At 35.4% G+C, this 18,044-nt stretch overlaps 3 protein-coding genes across 3 annotated transcripts; 2 read left to right on the plus strand and 1 right to left on the minus strand.

Moving 5' to 3' along the window:
- The first annotated feature begins 1,637 nt into the window (after positions 1-1,637).
- On the plus strand, positions 1,638-7,248 carry LOC122036588 (cycloeucalenol cycloisomerase-like). Its single transcript, XM_042595956.1, has 8 exons — positions 1,638-1,796; positions 1,879-2,023; positions 2,492-2,575; positions 3,557-3,598; positions 3,842-3,952; positions 5,229-5,420; positions 6,356-6,453; positions 6,762-7,248. The coding sequence occupies exons 2-8, from the start codon at positions 1,901-1,903 to the stop codon at positions 6,973-6,975; spliced, it is 864 nt and encodes a 287-aa protein (XP_042451890.1). The 5' UTR covers positions 1,638-1,796; positions 1,879-1,900; the 3' UTR covers positions 6,976-7,248.
- A 168-nt stretch (positions 7,249-7,416) lies between these two features.
- LOC122036589 (BAG family molecular chaperone regulator 4-like) lies at positions 7,417-8,227 on the minus strand. The gene is made up of 2 exons (XM_042595957.1): positions 7,902-8,227; positions 7,417-7,829 (listed from the first exon to the last, which is right to left on the minus strand). Exons 1-2 carry the CDS (start codon positions 8,134-8,136, stop codon positions 7,597-7,599), a joined length of 468 nt encoding a protein of 155 aa, XP_042451891.1. The 5' UTR covers positions 8,137-8,227; the 3' UTR covers positions 7,417-7,596.
- A 4,902-nt stretch (positions 8,228-13,129) lies between these two features.
- On the plus strand, positions 13,130-17,335 carry LOC122036583 (ultraviolet-B receptor UVR8-like). The gene is made up of 6 exons (XM_042595951.1): positions 13,130-13,339; positions 14,469-14,955; positions 15,029-15,378; positions 15,460-15,861; positions 16,236-16,620; positions 16,864-17,335. The coding sequence occupies exons 2-6, from the start codon at positions 14,731-14,733 to the stop codon at positions 17,104-17,106; spliced, it is 1,605 nt and encodes a 534-aa protein (XP_042451885.1). The 5' UTR covers positions 13,130-13,339; positions 14,469-14,730; the 3' UTR covers positions 17,107-17,335.
- Positions 17,336-18,044: the final 709 nt, after the last annotated feature.

The raw sequence follows: 18,044 nt of genomic DNA on the forward strand, positions 1-18,044 counted from the left end.
AAAAACTCTTTCTGTTCAAAGTTCCAGAACAATCGATCAAGTTGTCCTTTCAGGCACCGAACTTCGGTCGCCCTTGGCCCGATGAGGTTGTTGGCACCTACTCACGCAGAAAGTGCGAGAGGCTACCAAAGACGCGTCACAGACTATAGGAGCGTCGCCGACCACCCGGGGAGACTTCGCTGGGTCCAGAATGGCATCGTAGGCATACCCTCGCAGCGCAAGGCTAGCTACGGTCTACGAGAAGCGACCATGAGCACAACCACTGGCCAAAATCTGAGACAAATTCCATGGGCATTCCCTCGAGGCCTAATTACAACCGCTGATTGCGACGCTCGTCAATGATTATGGCAGATCACGACAAGGCCGTGATCTTGCCCTGCGCTGGCAGTAGGCTACGGAGCTCACTCCATGGGCATTTAAATCATTCATCGAACAAGGGCAAAGAGCAACGACAGATTCAACATAGAAGTAAGGTACATATTACGTTCTCATACATTTAGAACTAATTAGCAGTTCTAATATCAATATTAATTATGAATGTATGAAATAATATGATCTGTCAACAAAAATTAAACTATAAACATTTATAGTAATTTGTAAGGATAAATCTCGTTCTTCATACTCACCGTCCGAAGATTCATGCTCATCGTCGAAAGAACAATTACAAAACAAAGAGCTCTATAATGGTCAGAAACCAAATTCAAATTGTAGTTGGATGTTCCTCTTTTGAAGATAAGCAAGCTATCTTCAATAAGAATTCAATAAATAGTATGTCATTATGTTCAACTACTCCCACAATTGAGTTTCTCGACTGTCGGGCGTTTGCGCTTCCAAATTTAATAGGTGGATTGTTTATTTTCTGTGCTAGTATGTGCTTTTTTTTATTTATCCTCACAAGATGTCTAATTGATTAAGGACGATAGTTTTATTATAATAAAATAAAAAGTCAATTCCTAATTAGTATCTTCCATTAGTAACATATTTTTACTACAACGGGCCATAGATAAGTATGATCTTTTGGAGTGCTGGAATTTGATGGACTCCATCTGTTCTATAGGATTCCATCTATTAACAATTTTTGATTCAGAAATAGATTAAGGATTACGATCCAGAGGATCCTATCCTATTATTTTATCTCTGAATCTACTGCCACAGACGAATAGTTAATTACTAATAAATTATCATTAAAAAAAAGTTTGGATCAGGAACAGTAAGTATATATAAAACTCTTTCAGTCTGATGCAGTGCATTGCATGGAGTTTAAAAATAAATGGGACTGCACTCTTTGTCGTCTACAATTGTTCATTTACAAAATTATATTTCAGTCCTTGAAACTTGAAAAATTATATATATATATAAATGTGGGATGCTGACAAGGAAAGGTCCCGCGTCCAGAGCATGCTTATCCTATTCCTTCAAGGCGAGACACTGTCGAGGTCCGTTACAATTAATTATTATTATTTCACTGTCACTTTTATTTCAATTAATGCTTTATTCAGATTTTTTATTTTTTAAAGTGCCTTTATTCCTTTCTAAATGTAGAAAAACAATTAAAAGTCTTTAAAGAAAATTTAAAAATTAATGCAGATTTTAGTCGAACCGAATCCGGCGTCTCCGAAACCGGAAACCGCATGGAGATTTTGTGAACCGTCGAACCGTGCCGTGGTCGGATCTACTCTCGGCTCTTTAGTGTGTGTGTGATAGACGTGCGAGGGGCTTCGTGCTCGGTGTTCCCATCTCAGCCTGCTGCGCCGGCGCTCCCTTGCCCGGCGATCGGACGGACAGTGGAGAGTTAGGTAAGCGTACCATGCGTCGCTGTTCCGTAACTCGTGTCTAGGGCGGGGGTGGTTCTCATTGTTTCCGCCGGCGTTGATGCAGGCTCGCCGGGGGAACGACATTCATGACCAGCTTGTGGTTGGCTTCGAATCCAAGCAAGAGATGGGGGGAAGCATTTTTTTTACTCTACACCCCCTTCTGGCTCACCCTCTGCCTCGGGATCATCGTCCCTAATAAGCTTTACGAGGTACGAACTTACTTCTTCCTGTTCGTGGCGGTTTCCTCCTCGTGATATCGTCCTTAGCTTATGCTTCTACATCCATTTTTCATGGACCGATTTGGGATTATGTCGAATGTTTTTCCTCTTTTCATTTGAATCATGGCTTTCGACTTCTATTTTCGCGTGCTTTGTGGCTTTTGATAGATTAGGTTTCTCTATCAACTAGAAATGGTTTCCTTGTCTCCTCAGAAATTATCAATATTTCATTTACTATTACTTTTTCCTCGCTACTGCCGTATTAGATCGTTTAATATTTAGTGATAAAAGACTGTCAGCTTGTTTACATTTTTCTTGAAGTGTGAAGAAATAAATGGCCTATACAGAATTTGTACGATTTGGAAGTATTGTATTTTAAATGCAGATTTCATGGAAATTGATGTTATTTTAATGCTGAAAAATCTTGAGAAATTGTTATAAGCTGGACATTGATGACAGAAATTCACTGAATTGGAGTATCTGATTCTTGGGCTGGTTTCTGCTACTCCAGCTTTCTTGATACCACTTCTGATCGTGGGGAAGGTCCATACTTCGAACTCAAACTAGTTGATGATGTTACTAATTTGAGTACATAGCTTATCTGGTTTTCTTTGAGCAGCTATTCTTTCTTCGAGTACCTGCTTATTGCCCTTACTAAATTTATTTGATTTGCAGTTTTTTTACCACAAGTTTATTTATGTGTTACTTAATGTTGATGTTTCTGCACACTAAATGCAATGGAGCAAGCATGTCCCTAACAATCAATTTGGCATACCTTAGATAGGACTTGAAAAGAGGGAACAGAATGTTAATTTTGCAACTTATTCTACAAGTTCTAAAATTTGTTAGATTCAAATTCTTCCTGTATGTTGGTTATTTCAGCTGTGTAACTAAACTGGAAACACAACTAATGCTATCTAATGTTGAGTGACAAATATCTGCAACACAAGATGATCAGGATTTGAATACTGATTTATTTTTTTCCTTATGTAGAAACAATCAGGATTTGGATACTGATTTTTTTTTCTCATGTAGAACGATCAGGCGATGTGCTTGTTAGTGCCTCTGTCAAATTGTGATATCCATAGACTAGCAGTGGTCCAGCTGCTGAACAGATGATTTTTAGGCATTCTACATACAGGGAAAGATTTGATGGATAATTAATGGACTGCCTTTGTGGTGACGCCTAGCATCTGTTTGGAAACAAAAGAGTTGCCGCCACATATTCTTTCTATTAAATAAAAAATAACAAAATTTTCCCTTTGCTTAGTTTGGTGTTCAAATTGGAACGTTTTGTCTTGTATGAATATATAATGCCTTTTTAGTTTACATATTCTGACGTTGGTCTTTTTTTGCTTTATATGCCAATAACCTCTTTTTGTATCACTTCCCCCAAATTACTTCTTTGCAACTGCACTAACATCCACTCTCTACCTAAATTGAGTGTTTGATGCTGAAAAGTGAAATCAATAAAAACAGTTATATATAACTCGAGTTGAAGATTTCTCCTGCCCTTTCTTGCAGGCAGACAGTGGCAAATGCTGGAAAGACCGGTACTGGGTGAAGGTAACCTTACCTTTATTGATTCCTGGCAAGTATTTATTACTCATCCATGATAATTTTTATAGGTATCACTACAAAAATCACATGACAAGTTTTTCTTTAGTTCTCTGCATTACTTTTTAAAGAAACACTGGGATTCAGTTTATAGCTTTGTTCTTAAAAAGTTCAGCTTTATTAAACACTTTGCTATATTTTTTCTCTTACTATAATGACGCTGTGTAAGATTTGATGATTTGTTTGCTTCAGGCAAATCTGTGGATTGCAATTTTTAGTTATGTTGGGAACTACTTCTGGACTCACTATTTCTTCACAGTACTTGGAGCGTCATACACTTTTCCTTCGTGGAGAATGAACAATGTAAGTGAGCAGACAAATGATGCTAATTTTTACTCTCTTTTTTTCCTTATATCAAACTCCAAAACATGTTATATAGAGTCCTTCCTTTGTTATATTGTCTTTTAAGTAGCTATGACAAAGTCTTGAGCTAAAAATAGATTCAATTTCTCTCCATTTTTGACAAATCAGGTGTTGAAATTCTCTTCTTACTGTAAACCATCTTCAAATTACAGCCTCACCACTAAAAATCAATCTGTGTATTTTCAGGCACCCTTTACAGTTTGCATCTTTCTTCATTTTGGATGAAAAGATAGTGCTCTTTACTTACAGATGCCTTCAAAAAATTTGGATGTGAAATTGCAACCAAATTAATGTTTTGCTACACTTCTTGATTCTTCCTTATGAGCTTCAATCTTCCATTTTTGAGTGTTCTTCTGAGCATTGAGGTGGACAACTATTCCGTTTGATAGAAAATAATTGATGTTTGACTGAATATAAATTAAATCTCTTATGCAAGGTATTTGGTTAGCCGACCTCACCTAGTGGGATAAGGCTTGGTTGTTGTTGTATGCAAGAGATTTGCTCCTTATGCTTAGATTCACTGAAAGTGTCGAAGGGAGGCTTCTTATTATGTAACCTGCATACATGTGTGATGTTCAAAAGCTAGTTGAATTTCTTTTAGCCTCTCTCTTTATGTTATCTTGGTATGGTCAAGAAAAAGAAGATAGTTGGCATATTGTACAATAACAATCACCTTAGTTTTTATATCAACTATCTTACTGATAAATTTGACGATCTGTTTGTTTGTGTGACTAAAGATGATATGCTGATAATCTCCTTAGATAGCACACATATCTTGTTACCATACTGATCCTATTTAGTGAAACAATCTTTTCAAAAATAGTGGTTAAAACTGGATCGGACAGAGACTGGTTAAACTGGAAATTTGATACTTCAAGGGGGGAGTGCTAGAAATATTAGATTTAAAAGGTTATTGGTGTGGTTAATTTATACCCACGTTGGTATTTAGTTTAAGATTTTTCCATGTTATCAAGTATTTAGTGTGATAATTGCAATTATTTGCGGGCATGTATAACGAAGTTAAAATAAATCTTTGACGTGTATTCATTATAGACACAACATTTCATTTTTCTATCATTCTAGATTTCTGATAACGTTAATTTTAGATTCTGTCATATATGATTGCTGGTGCATTGCTGTCAATTAGCTTTATCAGAAGGTCGTGGTCTTAAATTGGTTATCCTGTCTGGTATGACAAATTATTCTGATGTTGCAGGTCCCACATACTACTTTCCTTCTCACTCATTCTTGTTTCCTGTTTTACCACATGGCATCAAATATTACACTTCGGAGACTGCGCCATTTCCTCACAGATTTACCACAGTCAATTCAACTAGCCAGTGAAGCTGCATGGATTTTAGCTCTTTCTTATTTTATTGCTTATCTGGAGACTTTAGCTATTGCAAATGTATGTGGTAGCTTGTGTCTTCTATCTTTGATGACTTCTCACCATCGTCTACCTTGTTTTTTTTCATTACATATAATAATCTATAAAAACAACTAAGGAAACATATTCAAAGAAATATAACCTTCTGAGGCTTAATTACAAATGGCTAATTCTTTCAGTTTTAGGAGAGCAAGCATAGCAAGAGAAGTTCAAGGAAACTATGGCAATAAAAACCTAAACTTGGACTTGTTTTGCCTAAAACAAATACCTAAACACTGTAAACAATTTATTCATGTGAAAATGCTCTATCTGGACAAAAGTAAATGATATATGGAGGGTTCAAACTTTTGTAGAGCATTATGTGTGTCACAACCTTTTGAGGCCATCTGGTCAGGCTATCTTGATACTACATATTTCTAATATTAATGGCATATGCAGTTACTTAAAAAGCTGGTGTGGAAAACAGGAAAGGAAGTGAGAGAATCATGCATGAGAGTAGGGGGGTAGAGGAAGAAAGATGATTGTTAGATTCTCCAAGTTCCCTTTGAGAAGTCCTTCAATTTGCTAGTTATTTATAAATAGCTACTGACATGATGAATTCATCTTATGGGATCTTAAAATGTCTATATGAGATAATCTTAGAAATTCCAGAATGAAACACTAATAAGACATGTTAGACCAAGCTATTTGGTGTTGGGTTGATTCATTATGAGCACAGTATATAGAATTTATTGCTCTATAAGGTTCCATTGAAGTAAAGAGCTTAGTAGGGTTCATAATATGAAAAGCAAGTGTTCCAACAAATCTGGACGGTTTGATACATCAGTTGCTCTCTCTCTCTCTCTCTCTCTCTCTCTCTCTCTCTCTATATATATATATATATATATATATATTTCATTCATTTGCAGTACACTTATAACCTGATGACTTTTGTATGTAATCTACATGTTTTGCAGTTCCCCTACTATGAGTTCGTAGATCGGGAATCCATGTACAAAGTGGGATCATTATTCTATGCGATCTATTTCCTAGTGAGCTTCCCTATGTTTGGGAGGTAAGAAGCTTAATATGGCAGAAACGCTCAATATGAATTTCCTTGGGAGCTAGGATCAATAAACAAGAATGTTTCCATACATCTAACAACATTACTGCATAGAACGTGACTGATTCTTTTCAAAGTTGTCAGCCTTTTCTTTTTCTTTATTGTGAATATGATATGGTAGCGTAGACAATAACAACAAAGTAAATTAATATTGCTGAAGAGTATTTCCTTTTATGACAACTATCATCTCTATTGTAGTGTAGAATGTTATGCACTATGTTTGCACGCCACAAAGACTCTAACCTCTTAGTCCTTCTCAGGGTAGATGAGAAAGATGGTCAACCATGGGACCTCCCAAGGGTGGCTGTGGATGCACTGGGTGCGGCGATGCTTGTAACTATAATACTTGATTTATGGCGCATATTTCTTGGACCTATAGTTCCTATTCCAGAATCGAGGCAATGCAGTCAACCAGGGCTTGCGTGGTTCCACATACCAGAAGGCACCGTTGTACGCCATGCCAACACTGCTTAGCAATAGACCTTTAGATTTCCCCCTTTGCATAGTTCTGTTGTGTTCCTTTTCAAATTTGCTCAATTCCAAGGGCCTAGACATCCCAAAATGCCCTACTTTCTATCAAACTCTGTCACCCAATGTTCCCACTTAGTACTGCGTGGTGGTGACCCTTCAACTAAACAATTATTTGATTGCAAATTTTGCATGCTAAAAATGCAATCTAGCATTGGAGAATGCTAAGCTATTTCTTGGGGAAAAGGTAATATGAATGCACAACGTTTTTACCCGAAAGTTTATTTAAGTGCGTTTATAATTTAAAGTTTTGATATTATAGTCATACTCAATAAATTCTTAATGCATGTTTACTAGAAATTATTTCCTTGTCACTTTTATGATCATGCTACCAGCTTCATTATCTCGAATCGGATGATTTGATGCCTCAACCACATGAAACAGAAGTAACGCAAGTTTTCATTCCATTACTTGAACCATTCAGGAATGCGACTCTGGAGCTTCTACAACAGCTTTACAGTTAGTTAATTCATCACCTGGCCAATTACAAACTACTTGGCTTCTCAGTTTCGTTAGTTCCAAGGACACTGAGCTGACCAAAATCCAACTTGATTTTTGTGTAGTTACTTACACTTGGATAATGGTGCGGCAAGGGCTGCTCATCACTTGGTTTATTCCTGCCATGGCTCTCAACTTCCTCTCTTTAATTGCAGGATCCTCTAAAAGCAGCACCTTGTCCTTGTCCCTGACTCCCACCATGTGAAGATGCTCATCGTCCTCTCTCTCCTTTCCCCTGAACAGAAGCCTCTGCTCCCTCGGTTCTAATCCTGTCACCATGGACGCTGCCATCTTCATCTCCCCTGCAATTCCACATGAATTTAGTGCATCAAAAGTGGGTATTGATTAAACATATGAACGGAGAAGGGACTCACAGAATGTGGCCGTGGCTCCCAGGGAGATGTAATGAGAATTAAATCCAGTGGATATTCTCACTGTGATTACTTCATCACCTCCCTCTTCGCATTCCCTCTTCTGAACCAGCATTCCTCCAGGCCGCACCTCCCACTGGATGTCGCCGCCGCCGCCATGGCCTTCGATAGCTCCATTGCCGCTGTGATTCACCTTAGAACTTCTCTTGAACAGCCTCTTTGATCTCAACTTGATCATTCTCTCCAAGGGAAGTTTAATTTGGATGCTCGTGTGATCTGACTTTCGAGTCCCGGAGGACTATACTTATAGGGAAGAGTTATGAGAGCTTGGACATGCTTTAGAAGCGTGCATTAAGATATTAAAAGGGGGTTTCATTTGTGGGACAAGACAAGACACAAGAGAAGCTAGCTTTAAAAAGCAAACAAAAAAAAAGAAAAGTATCGAGTCAGATAAGCTTCTTTTCTGAAGGACATGGAAAGAATTGAGATCTTTAATTCCTTTTGGTGAGATTGTTTCCTAAAGATGCGATTGAGTGAGTTCTGGAGATGTTTTGATTAAAGATTAGCAATAAGGTGAGAACAACTAGCACATGGGGCTGGCAACATGCTTTACTCTATTACGGAGCTTGTTCAATCATCCACATGGTCGGCTGAGAAATCGGTGAAAATTATTATTATTATTTTATAATGGTCTTAGTACTTTTCTTATTTTTTTTTCTTCTTCTTCTCCTTAAAAAACGGGTTGTAATTGCAATTCCATCAATAAGAAATGGGCTTGGGACGGCGGTGCACGTGGACGTGATATGGTCAATATCTTTAAAATGGATGGGAGAACCGTAAACATATAGAAATGGAACCAATTAGAACCTCGATGATACGTAATTTACAATTAAAGATACAATAATTGATTGGATCGCTAAGGTTCTTTACAAGGATTGAGATTAAAAGTTATTTTACATTATTTTGTATTTTAAAAAGACCGCTTGATTAATATTGAATAAGTCCTTGTAATTTACTCTTTTATATCATAAGTCCCTGACGACTTTTTATTTTCCTAAAAAAATATAGGCAGTTATTATGGTGATTTTAATTTTAACATGGAAATGACTAAATAAAAGAGGCTAATAAAAATAAGAAAGGTAATAAATAGGTTTCTGTATAATTAATAAATTTCATCAAAATATACCTAATAATTGATGTTGTAATAATTGAAAGCAGAAAGTATGATAATTGGACGTTTGTTTGTATTTTTTTCTTTTTTTTAAGAAAATTAAAAATACGTTTAGTTTATATTTTTTAGGTTCATTTTCTAAAAAAAGTATTTTTCGAGAAAACAGAAAATGAAAAAAAGTTATTTTTTAAAAAATAAAAGTTATAATTTTCTGAAAATAAAAATAAAAATAAAAATAAAACAAACCAGACGCTCTGGTAAGATTTGTAGAATCTAGTTTTTTTTAAAAAAAATATATATAATAACACTATTTAGTGTAGATGACTTATTAAATTCCTGAATAGATAAGTCACACAAAAAATACCTAATTTTCATGATAAAAATTCAGTTGCTAATTTAAATTAATCTAACAACCAATTAATGACCAGTAATACATATAGGTGTCTTTTTTTATCATAATTTAATTTAGCGACTGTATTAATATTTCGATCGTTATATTTGACAATCAAATTAATATTTGATCGTTAAAATTAAACATCGAAACAATTTTCAATTACAAATTTATAAATATTTTTTTTTCCTATTTTAACAAATAGCGGCCGAAATTGAATTTCAATCTATCAGGGATGGAAATCTAATTTCGTTATCTAATATAGGGATAAATTAGATAATTAGATTAGGTCATATATGAAATTCTGATATTAGATTTAGGTCATAAATGTTAATTCTGATATTCCATATAGAATAAATTTTCGGATCAAATATTAGTATAATTTTCTAATAAATGAAATTAACTAGCAATAGAGCATACATAATAATTTAAATTACTACGATTATGAAGTAAACCGTAAATTTTTAATGTCACATTCATAAAAATACTAAATTTGTACTATTCTAATTATTCCATTGAAATTATTTGTCCGATATATTAATACCCTCTCTGTTCATATGTAAAATCTTGGCCTTCTTCAATCTTGAATACAGAATATTCTCTCTTTGCATTTATTGTAGTTCCTTCTCAACTAATATTATAAATGGAATCGTCTTATTATTTTTCTGAAAAAATCTATTTACATATTTTGATTTTTATATAATTTAATTTTATAAAAAAATATAATTACATCTTACTATAGATAAATATTTTTTTTATTTTTTTAGTTTTAATAATTTAATTTTTCAATTAATTTCATAGATGATCGATTCGGTTCATTAAAATTTCTAACTGACTATTGAGATAAATCATAAAATTGTTTTGACTCATCCAAAATACCAATATTCAAAAAAATATCTTACAATAATCACAGCTAAAATTTAAATCTTAATTCCCTTTACACATGAAAGGATATCACACCATTATCCCGAAATATGTTATTAGATAAAACAGAGCAATGTTACTGTCGTGTAATACTTTCAAATTCTAATCCGTTAATAACATAGCTCAGCGAATTTTAAATAATTTTTTAGTTTATCCGATACAAAATTTAATTGATTTTTTCTAAAACTTATCTTGATAAAACTCTAACTATCTCTACATTATCTAAAATAAACCTAATTAATCTTTTCTAAAATTTATTAGAATAAATATTTAATCATCCTGAAAAAAAAAGTGATAAAGAGATGATATCTCACACATAGGTCCCATAAATAAATATACCCCAACTGTGCATCTATTGTATAGAAAACAGAAAGTATGATAATTCAGAGGACGTTTGATTTGTATTTTTTTTAAATTTTTTAAGAAAATATAAATACGTTTAGTTTATATTTTTTAGGTTTATTTTCTAGAAAAAAGAGAGTATTTTTTTAAGAAAACGGAAAATATTAAAAAATTATTTTTTTAAAAAAATAAAAATATAGTTTTTGAAAATAAAAAAAACGATCTAGTAAGATTTGTAGAATCTAGTTTTTTTAAAAAAATATATAATAATACTATTTCCTGTAATAATGAATTATTAGATTCACTAAATAAATAAGTCACACAAAAAATACCTGATCAAATATTCCGTTGCTAATTTAAATTAATCTAAACAAATTGGTCAACTTTTTTTTTATCGTAATTTAATTTAACGAGTGAATTAATATTTCTATCGTTATATTTGACTATTAAATTAATAATTGATCGTTAAAATTAACCCTCGAAATAATTTTTCAGTTACAAATTTATAAATATTTTTTTTTTCCATTTTAACAAATAGTGACAGAAATTAAATTTCAATCGCTATCATTTGGGATCGAAATCTAATTTCGTTACCTAATATAGGTTCTGAATTAGATTTAGATCATAAATGTTAATTCTGATTGCTAATATTCCATATAGAATACATTTCGGATCAAATATTAGTGTAATTTTCTAATAAATGAAATTAACTAGAGCATAAATCTGAATGATTTAAATTGTTTATTTTTATTTTCCGATATACTAATACTCTATCCATCCGAAATCTTGGTCTTGTTTCAATCCTAGATCTAGAATATTCTCTCTTTATACTTATTGTACTTCATATATTTCTGAAAAAATCCATCCGAAATATTTCTTGTTTCAATCCTGGATCTAGAATATTCTCTCTTTATATTTATTGTACTTCATTCTCTACGGATATTATAATTGAATCGTCTTATTATATTTCCATTTGCGTATTTTCATAAAGATAGGAGACTATTTTGATTCTTATATAATTTAATTTTATAAAAAATATAATTACATTTGACAAGAGATAAACATAAAGTATTTTTATTTTTAATAATTCAATTTTTCGATTTTAGAAGTGATTGATTCAATGAAAATTTCTAATTGACAATCAAAATAAATCATCAAGTCGTTAGGCTCATCCAAAATATCAATCTTAGACTTACTTTTTACTAGAATAAAAATTTCTTACAATAATCGCTTAATTCCCTTTATACATGGATGGATATCACACCATTATCTCGAGAAATATTATTAGATAACACACAGCAATGTTACCGGGCATCAGTTAATACTTTCAAATTCTAACCGGGCATCAGTTAATACTTTCAAATTCTAATCCGTTAATAACATAGCTCAGTCTTTTTATTTTTAAATTTTAAATAATTATTTAAGTTTATCTGTTAAAAAATTTAATTGATTTTTTCTAAAACTTATCTTGATAAAACTCTGACTATCTCGACATTATCTAAAATAAATCTAATTAATCTTTTCTAAAATTTATTAGAATAAATATTTAATCATCCTGAAAAACAAGGTGATAAAGAGGATGATATCTCACGGATTAAGTCCCATAAATAAATATATTAACTGTGCATCTATTATATAGAAAGCACTGCCAGATTCAAACTTAGCTCTGGCCGACTCTGCACAACATTAAAGGGATATATGCATCTTTCTTCTATTCAGGTTTGTCACATATATATCACTTTTGAACTCCTTCCTTTCTTTTGTTCAGACTTTGCTTTACACAATTTACATGCAATGATTCATGCAAACTATACAATCTCCTGCTGAAGCAATTTTCAAGTTGTTTTATGTCTGTGAGATGCATGATCTTTTCCGTACAAAGTCGATGTGTTAGAGTAAAAATATTTCTCATAATTTATTTGTTTATATCTAGTCGAGGGCTGATAATACTGAGCCGTCTTATAGTGTTATTACATTTAACTCCAATTATCAAGTTGTTTTAGTAAAATTAGGTGAAGCTATCAATTTATTTTTCGTAAACTACATATATATTTTGAGTGAATTACTGCTTTTCAGTCTTCACTCATCGTTTTCGAAAATATATCTAAAAAAAGTGCACTTTGCACAAACAATCACCTTTAATATTGTAGGTACTATATCTGTAAGTTGTAATTTTTTTAAACAAAATGTTATAATAAGTTTATTTTAAGGGGTGGGAATGTCTAAACGAAAGAATTAGAAGTTTAATAAAAGAATTAAAAAATTGATTAAAATAATACTAAAATGTAATAAAACAGGCTCGGCCTGGCAAGCTTCGGCCCAATCGTAGCACTGTAGCTAACGTGTGGGTCTCCCGGGCCGAGTGCGTATAAAACTGGGAATTGTCCTCCTCCCGATGACACCTCATCACTCTGTTCACCTCGTTCCTCCCTCATCTTCTCCACGTCTCTACCCATCCCACCCCATCGGATTCCTCCTCTCGATCTCGATCCGGTACCTGAAGTGTCCCGATCGCGTCGAGTTCCGATTCCGTCTCTAATTTATTGTAATCGTGGAGAAGAATCGGGGGAAAGGACGAGGGAAGCGCCCGGATAGTTGTCGCTCATCAGTCCGGTAGCATCTCTCGCTCCCGATGGAATTGTCGAATGATCTGCGGCCTTTTTCAGCGTTCTCTGATTTTCTCGATCTTTGTTTGTTCGATCTGGACTTAAAATTTTGATTTTTTTTAATCTTATTTCTTGCCTATGTTTACCTGAATGGTCGTCCTCTCGTCTGCCTCTAGCTCTGGTATTTTGTTTCTTTTTTTGTGAAATGAAGTTTGGCATGTGATTTCCGATACTGATTTGTTTCCAAGTTGACCTAAAGATTCAACATTTCCTTTTCTCATCCCGTTTTTTTGGGGGAAAAGCAAAAGGGTTGTCTGTTCTCATTGATGTTTGATTATGTTTATGGGCATTTGTATCTTATCATGTGAATTGAATTTTTATTTTTATTTAGTTTTGTTTCTTTACGTCGACTGAACTTATTCTTCAAGATTGCTTTCCCCTTGGTTATCTGTTTCGTGGTGTGTGTAACAAAGTCGCAGAATTTATTGACGATTGTGGGATTCGTTCGGCGAAATATCTTCTGGAGTGGAATACTTCTCTTTCTCTTTGAGAACATCTCTGGGAATATGCTTTGTTTGGAAGCTTGTACTGCCCGGATCATTTCCTTCCCTTGTTGTACTTGGCTTCCTTCTTTTGCTCTTTTTTCCTTTGAGGGTTTCCTATATAGTTATATGAAGCTTAGACTTGCTCTAGATCGTCCAGGACATCGATTGCTTCCAAACTTTTCACAAACATTGCAATAATAGCTTTGAGCTTAAGTAATTGTTTTAAAATCCTGCTTGTGCTAGAGATCCACATCTTGCAGGCTAAATTTTCCTTCTTTCCTGTTTCAAACAAGGGCTTATCCTGCCCAAAGCTTCTCAATTTCTTTTGATGATCGATCTTGCTTTACTTTTTTGATTACATCCTTAATCTCCATCTGTGATTATGATTGCTTTTCCTACTTGTTTCGTACGAGTTTTATCTCATCTTTTAAAACAAAAATGTTTCTCAATCTTTGTTTTTCTAAACTTTATTAGTGTATTTGTTTGATTTACGGTTTTTTTCCTCTTCTTAATTTGGATGGTTCCCCATGAAAATTATTTATAATATGACTGAGATATTGACCAACTTCTCTTTATTGTTTCTTCATTCAGGATTTTCATATGTTAGTATGCTTTGTGACCAAAATATGCCAAAATTTGACAAGTTTGAGGATTGGAGTCAGAAGATCTGACTTGTTATTTTGCAAATACTCATCCCAAAAGTAATGTGAAGGATTGTTCTTGGTCTTTGCTGCCACTTCCTGTTTGTCAATATCTTGAAGTGGTACACTGGAGGTGGTGTTTCAGATATAAGCTTTTGCTTGAAATAACCCCACTGCTTCAGGTTTGGGAACTAAGAATTAGACAGTGCCCGATGGATGCCACCGCTAGTGGTAGCAGTTCCTCAATAACTTTTCACACAATTGTAGATTCGTCCCTCTCTCTTGTGTCCCCGTTGCAGCAAACATTCCAACGTGTGCAACGGCATTGCTTTGGAGATTCCACCCCAGGGGAATTCCCTTTGGCTGCAAACCCCTCAATTGTTCTCCATGTTCTTACTTCTTGCAATTTGGATCCCCATGATCTTGCTAATCTGGAGGCAAGTTGCATCTGATGTTTCTTTTGTTAATAGAATTGATATTGCCACTGATGGATTCCATTGTTTGTGGCAGGCAACATGTACATTTTTCAGGAAGCCTGCCAATTTCACCCCTGATTTTCAATTATCTATTGCCGAGCTTGCGGCTTTGGATATGTGTCAAAAACGGGCTATATTTAAGCCAATGACTTCTGAAGAGAAGGACTTTCTTAAGCAACGCTGTGGGGGATCCTGGAAATTAGTACTTAGGTATATATTAGCTGGTGAGGGCTGTTGCAGACGAGAAAATTCTCATGCTATTGCTGGCCCTGGCCATAGCATTGCTGTGACTTCGTCTGGATCAGTATATTCCTTTGGGTCGAACAATTCAGGGCAGCTTGGACATGGCACCACTGAAGAGGAGTGGAAACCTCGACTTATAAGGTTCATTTAATTTCCAGTTGCTTCGTACAGTCGATGCACATTAATGCATAACAAGGACAAGAAACATTTGGTGCTTCACAGATCATTGCAAGGTATTCGGATTATACAAGCAGCAGCTGGAGCAGGGAGAACGATGCTGATTAGTGATGCTGGAAGAGTTTATGCATTTGGAAAGGACTCATTTGGAGAGGCGGAATATGGAGCACAAGGTTCCACTGTGGTGACTACTCCCCAGCTGGTGGAATCATTGAAAAATGTATATGTTGTTCAGGCAGCAATTGGGAACTTCTTCACGGCTGTTCTTTCTCGAGAAGGCAGGATCTACACTTTCTGTTGGGGGACTGACTCAAAGCTTGGCCATCAGACAGAGCCGAATGACCTGGTACCTCGTCTTCTACAGGGTCCTCTTGAGAACATACCAGTGGTTCAGATTGCTGCTGGTTATTGTTACCTGCTAGCATTGGCCTGTCAACCAAGTGGCATGTAAGTTTTATCCTACTTGTACTCTTAACAATCAGTCTCAACCTTTTCTCCTTCACACTAGTCTCTATTAGAACTGCTCGGACATGGTGGTGGTTAAACTGAATTAAAAAAAGCCCATCACATGTTGTTTCAAACATTCGTTTTTTTACTTCAATGTCCCACCAGTCCCAGATATTCGAGACTTCCAGCTGCTTGTCATTGCCTTACCTCCATGCTACACTTATGTTGGTTCAATTCAGAAACTGCATGAACTTTCAATTTGCTTTTGCATGCCTATTGGCTATTCTACTGCATGAGTAATCTATTTCATATCCAACACAAAGCTTGAGGATTGAATGTAATGTCAAATTTATGCTTGCATTTGCATCATGCAGGTCCGTCTACTCTGTGGGCTGCGGCTTAGGAGGGAAGCTTGGTCATGGTTCGAGGACAGATGAAAAATACCCAAGGTTGATCGAGCAGTTTCAGACTCTAAACCTGCAACCTATGGTGGTTGCCGCAGGTGCGTGGCATGCTGCTGTTGTGGGGAGAGATGGGCGTGTTTGCACATGGGGATGGGGACGTTATGGCTGTTTGGGCCATGGGAATGAGGAGTGTGAATCTGTTCCCAAGGTGATAGAATCCCTGGCTACTATCAAGGCTGTACATGTCGCAACCGGCGACTATACTACGTTTGTCGTGTCTGACACTGGGGATGTTTACTCCTTCGGCTGTGGAGAATCCTCCAGTTTGGGTCATTCTACTGCCATCGACAGTCAGGTTTGTCATGCTCCTCTAGTTATAATCTTTTTGTTAGCAATATAGGCAACTAAATTGGCACCAAGATTACCAATAGTGCCTTCACTGTCAGTGATGTGGTTATCCAGAACCCAATTTTTTGCATTTCCCTTTGCATTTCGTTCAGTGGCTCTAAATACTGGGATCCTGGCAGTTAGTTTTCATTCACTCGGCGCTGAGCCGTGTACATGGATGAGCTGACCTAAGCCTTTATCTTTTTTGCAGGGTAACAGGCATGCCAATGTACTCAGCCCAAAATTAGTAACTTCATTGAAGAACATCAATGAAAGGGTAGTTCAAATTAGCCTCACAAACTCAATCTACTGGAATGCACATACCTTTGCTCTAACAGATTCTGGGAAACTGTATGCATTTGGTGCTGGCGACAAGGGCCAACTTGGCATTGAACTAGTTGCACAACAGACAGAAAGTGGGACGCCGGAGCATGTGAACGTCAATCTTAGTTAAGGTGTATTAATCTTAGTTAGGCACACCTGCTGGTTCTCTGCATTTCCTTAAAATTTGTTATGGCATCTGCCACCATTGGCTCTCTGGTTTCTACCACGTATTCAATCCCTGGCACCACCACCATTGTGACTGATCGAAGACCCCTCTTGTTCATATAACATTATGACTCATTCTGTTCATAGATTATGTTCGTGTGTACATAACAAAGCTTTGTTAGGTGCATGGTTCAGCTCGAGGAAGACCATGGATGTCCATAGATGTGTCAATTTGGTAACATCATCCTTGAACAGGTAAAACTAACTGTTATTAGCCATTTCAATTTGCCTTGTGTTAATCAGTTTGTTTTCAGTAATGGTCTCGCCAAACTTGGCCGTATATCCATCTTTTAATCTTCTTTGATTGGATTATGTGCTTGGAAACTTCCAGCATGAGACAATTCTTACTGGTGAGCGCTTGATTGATCATATATGATCAGCAATCAAGAGGCAAATGATTGCTTAAGATTGTCAGAATCTTGTGCAGATAAGTTAAAAGTACCTAAAGCCAATTTGATGAGCGTTGTTGCTCGGTCCCATTATTTGTCTTTTCGCACACAAATCTGGTCCCTTCACTGCTTTGATAAATCTTTGGACTTGGGGATGGAGGTTTAGCCATAAATGTAAATCTACTTGTTCCGTTTAGTAGGGCCATGACATCTCATAACACTGATAACGAACGAGATCTTTACTATGCCTAAGTCTTTGGTGTGTGGCTTCCCCACACACACACAATGCTTGATTTGATTAAAGTGTGAATTAATGGTTCCTCCAACAAATGCATTCATTGAGGGATGGGCATATGGAGAATCAGAATGCTCATCGACAATGACTGCATGATTAAAAAGAAAAAAGAAAGGGAAAAGTAATGGGACAGCAACGTAATTGGCAAGATAACTAGTG

Source organism: Zingiber officinale, unplaced genomic scaffold, assembly GCF_018446385.1.
Source record: "Zingiber officinale cultivar Zhangliang unplaced genomic scaffold, Zo_v1.1 ctg178, whole genome shotgun sequence".
NCBI lineage: Eukaryota > Viridiplantae > Streptophyta > Magnoliopsida > Zingiberales > Zingiberaceae > Zingiber > Zingiber officinale.